We start from the raw sequence: 16,051 nt of genomic DNA on the forward strand, positions 1-16,051 counted from the left end.
ACTCTGTCTCAAAAAAAATAAAATAAAATAAAAAAATAAAGTGGTCTTTCTTCTGTTACTTCCCATGTACCATACAGTTTTATGAGTGAAGCTGTATGGATCTTCCAAGGCCTTATTTAAGTTACAAGGCCTTTGTTCTGTGTATTTCTTTCCAATGATCTTATTTTCATTTTTCAAATTAATGTAGATATTTTCAAGTTCTAAAATACTGGAAGGCTGCTGAAAACCTGATTACCCTTGTCTTCATATTTCTTCCTCTAATTTAACTGTCCTATATGAGTTTGTGGAATTGATAAGTTTTCATGGACTTATTATGGAAGGCATCTGAAATTTTGACATGAGCCATCATTGGCTTTGCTTAACCTGTTTTCTAATATTCAGCAGCTCTCGTATTATCTCTTATTTGTTAAGGGAGTATAGTCTACAGTAAGACCATTTACTAGACCATGAACTATGTTTGAAAGTAGATCAAAACTGGAATAATAGGCCGGGGCGCGGTGGCTCACGCCTGTAATCCTAGCACTCTGGGAGGCCGAGGCGGGCGGATTGCTCGAGGTCAGGAGTTCAGAACCAGCCTGAGCAAGAGCGAGACCCTGTCTCTACTCTAAATAGAAACAAATTAATTGGCCAACTAATATATATAGAAAAAATTAGCCGGGCATGGTGGCGCACGCCTGTAGTCCCAGCTACTCGGGAGGCTGAGGCAGGAGGATTGCTTGAGCCCAGGAGTTAATTTGAGGTTGCTGTGAGCTAGGCTGACGCCACGGCACTCACTCTAGCCTGGGCAACAAAGCGAGACTCTGTCTCAAAAAAAAAACCAAAACCTGGAATAATAAATCTACTCTTCACTGACTCAGTCATTTTAAGCAAACTTATTTAAACTGAGCCTTAGTTTCCCCATCTATTAATATAAAATGGTATAATTGAGAAAATTATGTATGTAAATACTTAATAGAGTGTATGAATAATATGTACTCAATGAACATTCTTCCCTTGCCCAGGTTAAAATAGAAAAGAAGTTAAGAAAGTTAAATTAGAGTCGTCTAGTAAGCCCAAGTGAACATAGTAAGAGAGATAGGATGTAGGCCTGGCGCGGTGGCTCATGCCTGTCATCCTAGCACTCTGGGAGGCCAAGGTGGGTGGATTGCTCAAGGTCAGGAGTTTGAAACCAGCCTGAGCAAGAGTGAGACCCCATTTATAGTAGACTATAAATAGAAAGAAATTAATTGGCCAACTAATATATATAGAAAAATTTAGCCTGGCATGCATGCCTGTAGTCCCAGCTACTCAGGCTCAAAAAACAAAACAAAACAAAAAAGAGATAGGATGTAAAAGCACTCAGAGAAATCTTGCATTTTCCTCTCAACAAGTCACACAATTAGCATAGATTAAGTTCCCAGGAGCACTGGAAAAATAATAGATATTTATTCTATTAGATTAAATCTAAGAAAAATAAATGGTATCTTTATGTCAAGTGATGTTTTGTTGTTTTGGGGTTTTTTTGTTTGTTTGTTTTTTGTTTTTTTTGAGACGGAATCTCACTTTGTTGCCCTGGCTAGAGTGCCATGGCATCAGCCTAGCTCACAGCAACCTCCAACTCCTGAGCTCAAGCGATCCTCTTGCCTCAGCCTCCCAAGTAGCTGAGGCTACAGGCATGCACCACCATGCCAGGCTAATATTTTCTCTATATATTTTTAGTTGGCCAATTAATTTCTTTCTATTTTTTATAGTAGAGATGGGGTCTTGCTCTTGCTCAGGCTGGTTTCGAACTCCTGACCTTGAGTGATCCTCCTCCCACCTTGGCCTCCCAGAGTGCTAGGATTACAGGCGTGAGCCACCACGCCCGGCCTCAAGTGATATTTTTTATCCCACTTCTACCAGTTCTCTCTTCCCCAGCATTCTTGGTAAACTTTTCCTGATTCCATGATAAAAAAACTTCTGCAGATAATAAAAAATATGAGTAAAGGCATGTAATTCTAGGTTACACTCTCTCTGACACTTCCAGGCAGATTTGCAAAGGCCAGTAAGAACTTGAGGAGCATTATTCCCTGTCTCTCTTTGTCTTTCCCCTTGCAGTTCTACTTTGTCTTTCTTACTTCTGTATATAGTTGGCCAGTAAATAATATGGGTTTGAACTGGGTGGGTCCAGTTACAGACAGAATTTTCAATCCAGTGGGCTCTCTATACCGGCGGTTCTGCATCCACAGCCAAACGTGGATTGAAAATAGAGTTTTGAGTATGTGCAGATTTTGGTATCCAGGGGCAGTCCTAGAGCCAATTTCCCACAGATACCAAGGGATGACTGTACTATCATCATATGCTCAACTCCCTCAAGAATCCAGATAGAGAAATTGTAGGCAGTTGTGTCTTATGTGTCATCTGCTCAGGGGAGTAAAAAAAACAAAAACAAAATATTAGGCAGAACTTTGAGTTCACGGAAAGGGTGTATCCTTCTAAATGACCTCATTACCATGTCAGAAGTGATTCTTCTCAACTATCTCCCAGCTACATTTGCTTTTTTTTAATATTTAAAAGGCAGGATGAAAATAAATAAATAAATAAATAAATAAAAGGCAGGATGCCTGGAATCTGCAGTTTCGACGGAGGTCAGATGTGCATTCAAGTCTCTCTGAACTCTTTAGAATTTTGCTTGTTTTTACTAGGAAGATAGCAAATATTGATCTGTAATTGGTAAGAATACCTCTAGGGATAGAATTACAAAATTATATAATTTGAAATATGTGGGCTTCCTTACCCCAAAATGTCTCTCTACCCACAGGGTACTGAAAACTTGACTAGGGGTGCCTTTTCCAAGCACTGATTGATTACCGTGTATTATTTTTCTTATCACTGCCTTCTTTTCTTGCTCATTGAAGAGTTATACATGAGAGGGGTAGATAACCTTGGAGCCTACTGCGTGGGAAAGGCAGGCTTTGGAGAGAGATCTCGCCTGGGACTCTAGAAAGTGATGGAGAAACATGAGGTTACATGTGCAGGCAGGTGGAGGTATTACAGAAAGGTGTACGAAAATCCAGAGGTGAGAGGGTGTGAAAAAATAACTTCATTTTCTTTGCATGGTTGTAAATATGAAAGATTGACAAAAGAGGACCACTAATATGGACATATGTATGATAAAGCTAAAGGCTCACAAGCAATTAGCAAATTAATAGCACATAGCTCCATTTATGCTTATATCTAATGAATGAACAGTTGTTAATTCAAGAGAGTCCTTTATATCCTGATTATACCTTAGAATATGAACCTTTTGTTCTTTTTTTCCTTTTTTTTTTTTTTTGAGACAGTCTCACACTGTTGCCCGGGCTAGAATGTCATAGCGTCAGCCTAGCTCACAGCAACCTCAAACTCCTGGGCTCAAGCAACCCTCCTGCCTCAGCCTCCCAAGAAGCTGGGACTACAGGCATGCTCCACCATGCCTGGCTAATTTTTTCTATATATTTTTAGTTGTCCAGCTAATTTCTTTCTATTTTTGGTAGAGATGGGATCTCACTCTTGCTCAGGCTGGTCTCGAACTCCAGAGCACAAACCATCCACCTGCCTTGGCCTCCCAGAGTGCTAGGATCACAGAGTTTTTTTTTTGTTTTTAGAAAAAACTCCAGCCTGTTACTGAGGCTGGAGTACAGAGGCATTATCATAGTTCACTGCAACCTTGAACTCCTGGCCTCAAGCAATCCTCCTGCCTCAGCCTCCCGAGTAGCAAGGACTACAGGTTTATGCCACCATGCCTGGCTAATTTTTTAATTTTTTGTAGAGATGGGGGTCTCACTATGTTGCCCAGGCTATTCTCAAACTCCTGGCTTCAGGCAGTCCTCCTGCCTCGACCTCCCATAGTGCTAGAATTACAGGCATGAGCCACCACACCTGGCCTCAAAATCTTAAACTTTAAAACAGTTATCTATGACATATAGAATTATAACAGGACTCTAATTGCAATGCCTTCCTGTACTGGGAATGTATATAGTCACTTTTAGTATTAACAAAGATGATTTTACTGAAAGTGATGGTTAGTAGTGATTCTACTAAAAGAGACTGAAAAGACTTATTTGTATGTGACCAGCAGGTTGTTACAGATTATATAGTGCAATGGTGGTTTTGGGTTTGTGGTTTCTGATAGTTATTTGTAGGCTTTGTACTACTGTTACCTATAGCTTTGTTTCTAAGAGCCAATTAAACCCTTTGATTTTACACTCTGTTTTTCTATTTATTTATTCATTCAACAGACATTTTCAGGGTACCTATTGTCACATCCTATTATGTGTTAGAGATACCGAGATTAAACAAAATCCTGCTCTCTAAGAGTTTAGTATATTCACAGATAATTAGGTTCCCTGCTTATCAGTGAGTATACTTCATGGCAGGGTTTACCACCTCAACACTTTGACTTCTTGGGTCAGATTATTCTTTGTGGGAGGGTTTTCCTGAGGAGCATTATAGGATGTTTAGCAGCTTCCCTGGCCTATTATCCACTAGGTGCAGTAACCATACACAGACCCCCAAGTTGTGACAATCAAAAATATTTCTAGGCCCAGTGTGACTCACATCTGTAATTCTAGAACTAAGGAGGCCAAGCTAGGAGGATTGCTTGAGGTCAGGAGTTCAAGACCAGGCTGAGCAAGAGCGAGACCCCATCTCCACTAAAAATAGAAAAATTAGCCAGGTGTGGTGGCATGGGCCTATAGTCTTAGCTATTCAAAGGCTGAGGCGGGAGAATTGCTTGAGACCAGGAGTTTGAGGTTGCAGTGAGCTATCATGATGCCACTGCACTGTATCCGGGGCAACAAAGCAAGACTCTATCTCAAAAAAAAAAAAAAATGTCTCTAGCCATTGCCAGATCCCTGGGGTAACTCCAGACTTTATCTGTCGTTGACAAAGAGCTTTGATAAATGACTTTTCAAAAATGTAATGCAAATGTAACAAAACGTAGATTTGTCAAACTGTGTTTATTACTCCACATGACTTCTCAAAGAGGAATAGTGGTACTGAATAACACCCCACTAAATGTTTATGTTTTAGCTTGGATGTCTATGAGGTCTTCTTTTTCTGAGTTGCTATGTATAGGAAAATAATTGTTCAGTTTCTTAGGGACTTAACTAACAAACAACACAAGTAATAAAGACTCATAATAGACTCACAAGACTCATAATAAAAATCTTAGTTCTTTTTTTTTTTTTTTTTTTTTTTTTTTTGAGACAGAGTCTCACTTTGTTGCCCAGGCTAGAGTGAGTGCCGTGGCGTCAGCCTGGCTCACAGCAACCTCAATCTCCTGGGCTCAGCGATCCTACTGCCTCAGCCTCCCGAGTAGCTGGGACTACAGGCATGCGCCACCATGCCCGGCTAATTTTTTCTATATATATTTTTAGTTGGTCAATTAATTTATTTCTATTTTTGGTAGAGACGGGGTCTCGCTCAGGCTGGTTTCGAACTCCTGACCTTGAGCAATCCGCCCGCCTCGGCCTCCCAAAGTGCTAGGATTACAGGCGTGAGCCACCGCGCCCGGCCAAAAATCTTAGTTCTTTACTGAGCTCTTTGTACCAGCATTACCCTTTTCTTATTAAAAATGAAAGTCGGCCGGGCGCGGTGGCTCACGCCTGTAATCCTAGCACTTTGGGAGGCCGAGGCGGGCGGATTGCTCAAGGTCAGGAGTTCGAAACCAGCCTGAGCAAGAGCGAGACCCCGTCTCTACCAAAAATAGAAATAAATTAATTGACCAACTAAAATATATATACAAAAAATTAGCTGGGCATGGTGGCGCATGCCTGTAGTCCCAGCTACCCGGGAGGCTGAGGCAGGAGGATTGCTTGAGCCCAGGAGTTTGAGGTTGCTGTGAGCTAGGCTGACGCCATGGCACTCACTCTAGCCTGGGCAACAAAGCGAGACTCTGTCTCAAAAAAAAAAAAAAAAAAAAAAAAAATTGAAAGTATTTCATTTTCTCCCATTAGCCTGGACAACTGGCATATCTGATAAATGTCTCTTGTGTTTGTTAAGCACATGACTTTGAATTTTGCTACGGATACTAACTTGGACTTTTCTTCACCTTGTTGCTTTTCCGTATTCAGACTTATGAAGAACATTGTACAATCAGGAATTCATTTTACAGCCTTTTAAAGCTTGTCTTCCAGTAATGCCTTGCTTCTCAAAGTATAGATATCACTGTCCTATTGGAAAGAGAGTATTACACTAAGAGTCCTAAAACCTGTGTTTTAGGTCACCTTTGGAACTAACTAACATTAAACATTCATTTAGCCTCTCTCTGTCATAATTCTTTACTTGTCAGATAGATAGATACATACATAAGCTCTTTTATTTTGTTTTCCTGCCAAGTACCTAAATTCCATAAATCTACACTCTTTGCTCACACAAACTTTTGTGTATCCTTATTCTTATAGGATATCTGCATTTCCATTTCTGTGCCTGATAGAGTTTCGATTCATCATGGATAATCTGTCATCAGAAGAAATTCAGACGAGGGCTCACCAGATTACTGATGAGGTAAATGTTTTACTTAGAATAAGTAATTAATTCTATTTCTGTTTTCACATTGGAGGGATGAAAGAGCATTCTTAGAGACCATTTTGGCCTTTTCCTAGTCCCTTTATATCAAAGAACACATTTGCCCCATAATGCCATTGCTAGCTCTTTTTTATCCAACTCACCAAAAAACGAAATAAGTGAAAACAATTTGTCTTTTGTTTTTGTTTTTTTTAGGTAGTCATTACTTAATAGTTAACAACAAAGATATTCTATATCTAAGGAATTCTGGACTTTTTTACTTAATGATTTCCTAACATCTGTGTAATAAATATACTTAGATTTCTATTAATACCTTACATTAAATTTTGTGGCTCCATATAATTTTTGTGACTCCCATTAACTCCACTATCCAAATTTCTCTTAAGGAATTACTGGAAGAAAATAACTAAAAAATAGTGGTCAGCTTTCTTTTCTTTGTTTTAAAGGGAGGGATGGGCTGGCAATTTTTTAAAACAGAGTAGCATCATGAATATGGCCTTCGGTAAGTTGTTTTTTTTTTTCCTGCATATTTTGGAATGCTAAAACTCTATATTTTTCTCTAGTCTCTGGAAAGTACAAGGAGAATCCTGGGTTTAGCCATTGAGGTAAGAAAGTGTCTAATTCTTAAGTTAAATAAGAAATTTATAAGAGAGATCCTAATTCCACTAGCTGGAATTGGTATTAGAGGGTACTGTATCAATACACTTTGTTATTTAAAACGAACAATTACTGAAATTGTCAAATGATGCACTAATAGACCTTTTCCATTTTTCCCTTGGACAGTATTGGCATATGACAAGGAAGATTAATTCATCATGAGTTTGTGACTTAATTATTTTGGGGGATTAATATGTTAAAGTGTGTTGGTTTAAGAATATTATTTCTATCTGTAGTTCTTCTGAGAACTTGTTTCTAAATGATTCTGTCTTGGTCTTTGTCAATTCTTGTAGGTTTTGTTTCTGTTGTTTTTGGATTTTTTTATTGTACTATTGACTTTTTTCCCTTCTTTTAGTCTCAGGATGCAGGAATCAAGACCATCACTATGCTGGATGAACAAGGGGGTGAGTTGAAGTCATTGGCAGAAACTCTTAATTTGACTTAATGATTCCAAAAGCCCTATCAAATGAGCCACATATAAATTTCAGCTTTTGGAAATACATTTCCTTTGCAAGATAAGAGTAATATGTTTCCTTTTTTCTTCTGGTTTGAATTATGTCATGTTCACTGCCTATTAGTGATAGGGGGCAACGATGCCCAAGTGTTTACCAAGTATGTGTTAGGCCAGCATAGCTTATTATATGCATTAGTCATGTGTACATTAGACATATGATATTCTTACATCATCCTCAGAAATCGAGTAAAATCCCAAAATAGGTCTAGATTGAGATGAGCTTGGAAATGTTTGATTTGAGTTGACCCTGAGTAATTTGGTCTAGTTTTTATTAGTTTTGTGACAGCCCTCAGGTTTTGAGCCTATTAAATTAGAAATGCTGGGAATCTAGTCTGGTCAAAGTACACTTAACTTGATTGTAAGGATGATCTCTAAATAACCCTCACTTGTTCTAGTGTACAAGTTTCTTAGAACAAATCTTTCTACAAAAAGAGGCTAGGTGCCTCAGGATGAGTATGTGAAAGATTGTTTTCATGTCGAACAGCTTATAATACCTTCTGACACTGATATATTCACTCTGGTGGGTTATTGGTAGATTTTAGGTTAAAGTTTGATACTCCATCATAATAACATTTTCTGGTTGACATTATGAATGTAACACAAAATGTAACTTCCACAACTTATTCTTAGAACAACTAAATCGCATAGAAGAAGGCATGGACCAAATAAATAAAGACATGAGAGAGGCAGAGAAGACTTTAACAGAACTCAACAAGTGCTGTGGCCTTTGTGTTTGCCCATGTAATAGGTGAGTTGATAAATAAAGACCTTTTTAAAAGAAATCAGTAAATGAGAGCACCTCTGCCCCACATCTTCTTTTTTCCCAAATAAGGTCAGAAGTATGACTGGGCCTAAATGGGGAACTTTGTTAAATAAACTTAAGTTATTTCTCCTTCTGGCAGATCAAGCTTTTCATAAAAATGGGGCATGTTCACTGAAAACCATGGCTTAAATTTAACCAATCCTAGAATCAAGTACCAATTTCAGTTGAAAAGGTTGGGAAATATATATCTGAATGATCCAGAGCAGGATGGAGTTAGTATCTTTTTCTTTCAAACAAGGAGTATTAACAAAATATATATTCTGTGGTAGACACATGAGGGATTGCCAACAGAGTAAAGGACTTGAACCGTGTCTTCATAAGACTTAAACCATGTGGTTATGTATGTGAGAAAGAATGGCAAAAAATAAAAAAATATATGATCTAGTGTTAGTTCATGTGATACCAGCTAAGGCTAGGGATATAGAACTGATAAAAGGTTGGATTGGAGAACATCATATAGAAGAGGTAGGACATGAGTTGGGCTTTGAATGATTAGAAGGATTTGGATGAACAGTAAGGACATTTCCCATGGAAGTTTCAAACTAAAGATTAAGGAAGAAATTGACTTAACTGAGCAGCATGATTCATGTATATGAGAAGTAGAAAATAAACTGTAGTGATAGTAGAGGAACTTGAATGCCAAACTAAGGAGTCAGTAGATTGGAATGGAGTATATGACTGCACACAAGGAGACTAGTTAAAAACCTTACATAATCTAGGTCTGTGCAGTAAGACTTTGTCAGTGAGATTAGAGAGGAAAGTATAAATCAAAGAATTATTTTAGGTAATCTTATTGTATATAAAACATAAAGGAAGAATCAAAAACTGAACATTTGGAATCTCTAGTAGACTAAGAAATGAAGGGTCTTCAAACTATTCCTGTATAGTGTATGAGATTATGCTTGACATGAAGGAATTCATTCCTTTTGGTGACTCCATTGTGGATATTTCAATTCTCCACTTATCCTTGAATAAACCAAACTTTCATAGTGATGATAAGTACTGTATGTATTCAGACCAAGATGAGGTTTGGACTAGGGCAATTAACCATTATCTTTTCTTCTGTTAGAAGAAGCTTATCTTTGTTTTAAAAAAAGTAATTAACAAAACAACCTCGAACTTTAGCCTTAGTTGAAATAACAGTGTCTGGAGAATGAATGACTATACTTACTGATGAAAATTTTCATTTTTAAAGAACTCAATAGACATTAGTACTTCATCCAGTTGTCTCAGTTTGTCTGGTAAACCAAGAGTACTATATAAAGGCTTACAGACTCCCAGCATTTTTGTTCCTCAAAGAAGTTAGGAATGGAAGTGCTTTTGTTATATTGTCATATTTTCAGATATGTGTTTTTATGTGACATTTTCTGTGCCATTTCTACTAGAGAAAATAGAGTTTAATTGCCTGTTCAACTTTAGTGTTTGTTTTGGCCATGAGAAGTTAAGATTTGATAGTGTTCTTCCTAGTCTTATCCTTTGGCTCCCTATTCTAACATAAGTCTGTAGACCTGTTTAGACATTGATTGACTTGTTGAAATCCATATTTTAATAACTCTGACTTGTCGGTCAGGTTTAGCAGATTAAGCAAATAAGTATAAATGCACAGATGATTTGATTCAAACTCTTAGCTATGTTTTGCAAACTTATTGTACTTTTCCCTTGTGTTCCAGTGCAGAGGAGAGGAAATAGGTAAATTTTCTTGAGATCAGATGTTAGAAGAGCAAGGAGGTAGAACGTCCTAGAATCTGTAGCAAGGTCAGCTCTTAAGTTACGAGTTGATAAACAGGAAGAGCAGTGACTGCTAAGATGGTCTAATATAGAAAGTGGGAAATGGAGCTACAGAAGTGTTGATTTTATTTCTCTTTGTATATCCCAGTCAAGCAGTTGCAAGCTTTTCTTGGATACTGGTAGGAGAGAAGGTAGAGTATGACCCTGAAGCGGTCTCAGCCTCTAACCTCAGGAGAACCCTTTCTCAGTGGGTCAGGAGAAGGCACTTCCTAAGAAATGGAATCAAGGGGCTACTGAAACAGAACAATTTTTGCCTAAAAAGGAAAGAGTAATAACCCAGTTAAATATGTCTGATTGTAATTACCTTTCTTCCACATATTTCTTCTTTATACCACTGAGACCTTGGCCAGTGTGGTATCTCTTGTCCTCAGCTCTGTTTCTTGTCATCTGGCCGGTGACTTGATCATTCTAATCTTATCTACTAATCTGTGTTTCGATTAGGCTCATCATAAGAATAGCTATAACATAAGCTTCTCAAAGCAGACACAGGATCTTACAGTAGTTCTCTTTGTATAAGGCTAGTCTGAATACTGGCAGTAATAGCAACGCAGGTCTGTCCACATTCCCTCATATGCAATTCAGCAATCTAAAAAACTCTGAAAGCCAAGGTTCTTTTTTTCTTTATTTTTTTTTCTTTTTTACAGACTCACTTCATGGCAAAGGTTCTTTCTTCTCTGTAACAGTGCCACAACTCATTAGGCTACAAAATATAATCTGAACTGAAGCTATTTATAGTCTTTTATTATGACTCTTAGTGTAAATATTAATATATTTCACTACAGAAATATTGATGTATTTGACATCTTGCATCCAAGGGTTTTGTATGGCAGTTGTGGGCCTGTATGTTAACTTAAGCTACTATTCTGAGCATTTAAATTTAATCCTTAAATAATAATCTTCATATGAGATAGATGCTCTTATTATTTTACATCTGGGGAAACATGTACAAAGAGGCTACACTGTCAAGTGGAAGAGCTAGAATTCAAAACCAGGCAGAGTCCTTGCCTTGACTATTTGCTACATTGCTTGACTGTAAGAAGATAATGGGCTGGGCTCATGCCTGTAATCCCAGTATTTTGGTAGGCTAAAATGGGAGGATCTCTTGAGGCCAGGAGTTTGAGACCAGCCTGGGTAGCATAGTAAGACCCTGAGACTGCCATCTCTAAAAATAAATAAATAAATAAATTAGCCAAGCATGGTGACATGAGCCTATAGTCTCAGCTACTCTGGAGGCAGATGCAGGAGGACCCCTTAAGCCTAGGAGTTCTAGGCTGCAGTGAGTGGTGATCACACCACTGCACTCCAGCCTGGGCAACAGAGCAAGACCCTGTCTCAAATAAATAAATACATGGATAGAAAGAAAAAGAATGAAACTTGTTGTTGTTGCTGTTGTTAGATGTATTGCTATATAGAAAATGTCTTGAGTGGATTTGTTCTTTGATACTTCTTTTGTTCAATAGGATTAACTAATGCCAGGTCAGCAATTTTTTATTTTATTTTTTAATTTAATTTTTTTTTTTTTTTTATTGGAGACAGTGTCTCACCCTATCACCTTAGCTACAGTGCAGGGACATTATTATAGCTCACTGCAACCTCAAACTCCTGGGCTCAAGCGATCCTCTCTTCTCAGTCTCCCAGAATGCTAGGATTATAGGCATTAGCCACTGCACCCAGCCTAGCAAATCTTTTTTTTTTATTATAAGACATAGAAATAGCTTTCCTCAAAAGAACTTTGTATGAGAAAGGAGTTTTAACTATGGCTAATTCTTTCTATAGGACTACTAGAATTTAATAACATACTGCCAGGATTAAACTTTAAAATTGTGACTAAATGCCATTTTGTTAGCTTGTTACATTTGAATTCTAAAGCAAAATAGCACAGATCCTTTTGAAATCCTATATTTTTGACAGTAACTGATAAGTTGTAATTCTAATTTACAAGAGTTTAAAAGGAGGCAGAGTTAAAATAGGAAGTCTCAGAATAGATAAACTTTCTAATGTCCCAGTTTAACCATTCTTAGATAAGGTATTCTTCTGTCTTAACTTCCCTGTCTTATAAAGCGCTTATGAAGTCTAACATAATGAAGCATAGTGTTGTAAACGAGCGGATCAAGGGGACTCGGACACCAGAATCCAGTCAACCAAATTAGTTTATTTCTACCTGCGCAGGGGCTGTCACTACTCCTTGCAAGGAAGGAGAAGCAGCCCCAACAAAGCCTTTGCATTTTTTTTCTTATACCCTGGGGGCTGGCAGCTATGCAAGCGAGCAATCAAAGAAGCTGAATTTAGCAGTTAGTCCTTAATTAAGCGAACAATGGAAAGGTACACTAAGGGACAAGGGACTTTCCTGGAACAGGACCTCTCTAGTCTTTTTGAGAACAGGCCTCTTTGACTCCCTCCTCCCTCCTCTGGGAACTTTCTATGGGAAATTTGCTACACGGGTGGGGGACCTTTTAGTTGGAGTAGGACTGACTCCATTTTAGATCTACAGGAACTCTCTTTAGTCTATCTACTTCAATAGTTTGAAGACAAATTGGTATTTCTGGACCTTTTAGTAGAGTTCAAAATTGACACTACAGGTTTTCTACTATTCCAATCCTATGTCATATTGAGGTGTGAAAAATTCAGCTCTTAATTATTAAATACTGAATTATATTTCATTCAACAGTTGAATGCTTCCTCCATACTATTCACTGGAGATATAAATATAATACAAACAAGGCATACTTCTGGCTTTGTTTTATTTATCATTACTCTTATTTTTTATGCTTCACATGGTGTCTGGATACATAGCAAGTATTCAATAAATACTTTTTGATTGAATGTCCTTGAGAAACTTGTTTAGACATGTAAAAGATTTTTTAAAATTACAATGCAAATAAAATATGTAATAGAAGTAATTAAGAGAAATTTATAATCACTAAGGAAAGAATGAGAAAGTTTTATATCTCCATTAGTTTTTGCTTTCTCTCATATTGATTTTTATAAGTTTAGGAAAGAATAACATCACCCAAACATTCTGAGGAATAATGAAGTGTGCTCTGGTTTAAATAGTGTTCTTATTTTTCTTTTTATCTAGATTCTCAGATGTTGGTGGTTTCTGTGAAAGCAGGCAGGAATTAATGCATTATGTTTTTAAAACTCTAAACCTGCTTCTGTTCTGTTTGAGTGGCATTTACTGTTTTCTGCATTTCATTCTCTCACGTAATCTCTTCCTTTCTAATCTGCTTACTAAAAATGAAGATTTAACATCAGAAGCCGGGCTCAGTAACTGATCAAAGGGAACTTTAAGATGCAGTCTTGTGGCGCAGTTTGGGCTTCTAACCTGCTATCTAAAGGTGATACTTCAAATGGCTTTTCTGTGCATGTGCATGTATTTTGTGAATGGTGGAAACTGTGCTGTGGTGTGTAATGTCAAGTAAATCTGTTCTTGATGGGTGATGCCTGACAAAAGATAAACTTGACAAAACAATCTTAATTTATAATACCATCATTTAACAAATGCCTCCAATAACTGAGTTTTTTTGCTAAAAAATATTTAAGAATACCAAAATAAAAATACTCCCGAGTATTTTTACTGAGTTTCCTAAGAAGTTTTAAATAGGTTGATCTTTGAGACAGCTACTGGAATATAGTGATGATAAAAGGTAAGGGAATTCAGCCTAAATGTATCTTTTTCTTCATAGGGCTTTGATTTCAGCATCCTATCTTTTATTAGATTTACCTATTCCTTTCTGGTTCCTGAATCAAGATTTATTTTATTAGAGTTGCCTCTAATGATTTGGATTCCCTATGATTTAGGCCACTACCAATTCAAGGAATTAAAAGTCAGTCTAGTCATCTTAAATCCTGTTTGGAACAAGGTGGGATATAAATTTTAAATATCATTATATGTAGTATCTTCTTTTTTTAAGTAAGGATTTCCCCTCTTTACGTATGTTATAATCTGTTCCATAATTCCTATTATATCATGTGTTAGCTTGCTATGATTTCATGTTGAATTAATATGGAGCTAACCTTAATTTTTCATTGGGAGTTAACATTTTTGTCAGCTTATTGTTTATTATGTCTGACTCATTAATTTTCAATTTTATGCAAATTATAAAAACCATGATTGAATGTTAAAAAATTAAGTATTTGATTTCTTCCCTTTGTTTCCTGCCTTCTTTTTTCTTTTCTTAGCTTGCCCATCCAAAACACACACACATACACATACATACTCATGCTTACTCATATTACAAATGGTGTTTTTCAATCCCTTTTCTCCTTGATAAAAAAGAATATTAGCTAATATTTGGCTTTCTGTTTGCTATTTTAATTCAGTTCATACTAGTGCTAATGACAACCAAAACTAGGAAAAGAAATTCTTGATGTTTTTGTGCTGCTTATATCTTGATACTTGCTGCTTTGCTTAATAGCAGCTTCTTTAATTGATTAAGGAATATTTTGAATTGTTATTTCAAACTTGACATTCTTGAATGAGACATTTATTTTATTTTATTTTTTTTTTTTTGAGACAGAGTCTCGCTTTGTTGTCCAGGCTAGAGTGAGTGCCGTGGCGTCTGCCTCGCTCACAGCAACCTCAAACTCCTGGACTCGAGCGATCCTTCTGCCTCAGCCTCCCAAGTAGCTGGGACTACAGGCATTCGCCACCATGCCTGGCTAATTTTTTTTATATACATATCAGTTGGCCAATTAATTTCTTTCTATTTATAGTAGAGACGGGGTCTCGCTCTTGCTCAGGCTGGTTTTGAACTCCTGACCTTGAGCAATCCACCCGCCTCGGCCTCCCAGAGAGCTAGGATTACAGGCGTGAGCCACCGCGCCCGGCCTTGAATGAGACATTTAAATGAATAAAAAGTTAAAAAGTATTAGACTCCTCAAAATGGACAGATGTAAATCTAGCTTTCCAGATGGAGTTCTTAATCTTATTAAAATGTATCACAATTTTGCTTAAGTATTTTATCATGAAGACTAATTTCTTCCCAGAAGGGGCTATACATTTTATTTTGCATAAGAGTTCTATTGCAAATTAGAACCATTCTTTCTTACTGTAGACTAAAACAACTTGGGTCTAGATGTCTTTTATCTAACCATATTCCAGCTATATTCAGCTACCTAGAGACCTCAAATCAAGGGAATATTAATGGGCCAAAACAGTAAGCATGCCAGTTGGTAATCTGTGTACTTACAGGAATGCACTGTTAACTAAGGGTCAGGTTGAGGTTGAAGCCAATGAATAAAGATATTTATCCAGTGATTTATAAAGCAATTTTACATCCATTATCAATCCTTTTCAGAGCCCTGTGAGGTATTAAGTATTGTTGTTATCCTAGCTTCACACATAAGGAAAGGGATGTCAGAGACTAAAGTTTGCTTAAGGTTCTATAGCTACTGAGTCTAGGATTGAGATTCAAGTCATTTTACTCCAAATCTTGTTGCTTTTTTCCTTAATCCTGGTTTATGCCTTGGCTTCCTCCAGATTAATTCCTCAGTGTTCCAGTGTATACAGACTACCAGAGTAATCTGAAATATTCTTCCCAGGTATCTATAGACTCACTGAACTTAAATAAAACAACATTAAAAGATTCCCATTCTCTACCCCATACATACTGAAGCATAATCTTCAGAGTCTATCCTATGTGTCTGTATGTTCAAAAGCACCTAGGTTGCTCTGCTACTTGGTCAAGTTTGGGAAGTATTACCTTTAAATCATTTTTAAGGTTTAAAGTACTTTGGAA

The 16,051-nt window shown here is 37.2% G+C and overlaps 1 protein-coding gene across 2 annotated transcripts in view; it reads left to right on the forward strand.

The window, feature by feature from the left end:
- The window catches only part of SNAP23 (synaptosome associated protein 23), a 35,127-nt gene that overhangs the window by 8,810 nt on the left and 10,266 nt on the right, over positions 1–16,051 (forward strand). For both annotated transcript variants that reach the window (XM_076004281.1, XM_076004280.1), the window contains exons 2-5: positions 6,405–6,507; positions 7,092–7,133; positions 7,541–7,589; positions 8,330–8,447. In XM_076004281.1, coding sequence (XP_075860396.1) covers positions 6,451–6,507; positions 7,092–7,133; positions 7,541–7,589; positions 8,330–8,447 — 266 coding nt within the window. In that variant the 5' untranslated portion in view covers positions 6,405–6,450. The remainder of the gene's footprint in view (positions 1–6,404; positions 6,508–7,091; positions 7,134–7,540; positions 7,590–8,329; positions 8,448–16,051) is intronic.

Source organism: Microcebus murinus, chromosome 6, assembly GCF_040939455.1.
Source record: "Microcebus murinus isolate Inina chromosome 6, M.murinus_Inina_mat1.0, whole genome shotgun sequence".
NCBI lineage: Eukaryota > Metazoa > Chordata > Mammalia > Primates > Cheirogaleidae > Microcebus > Microcebus murinus.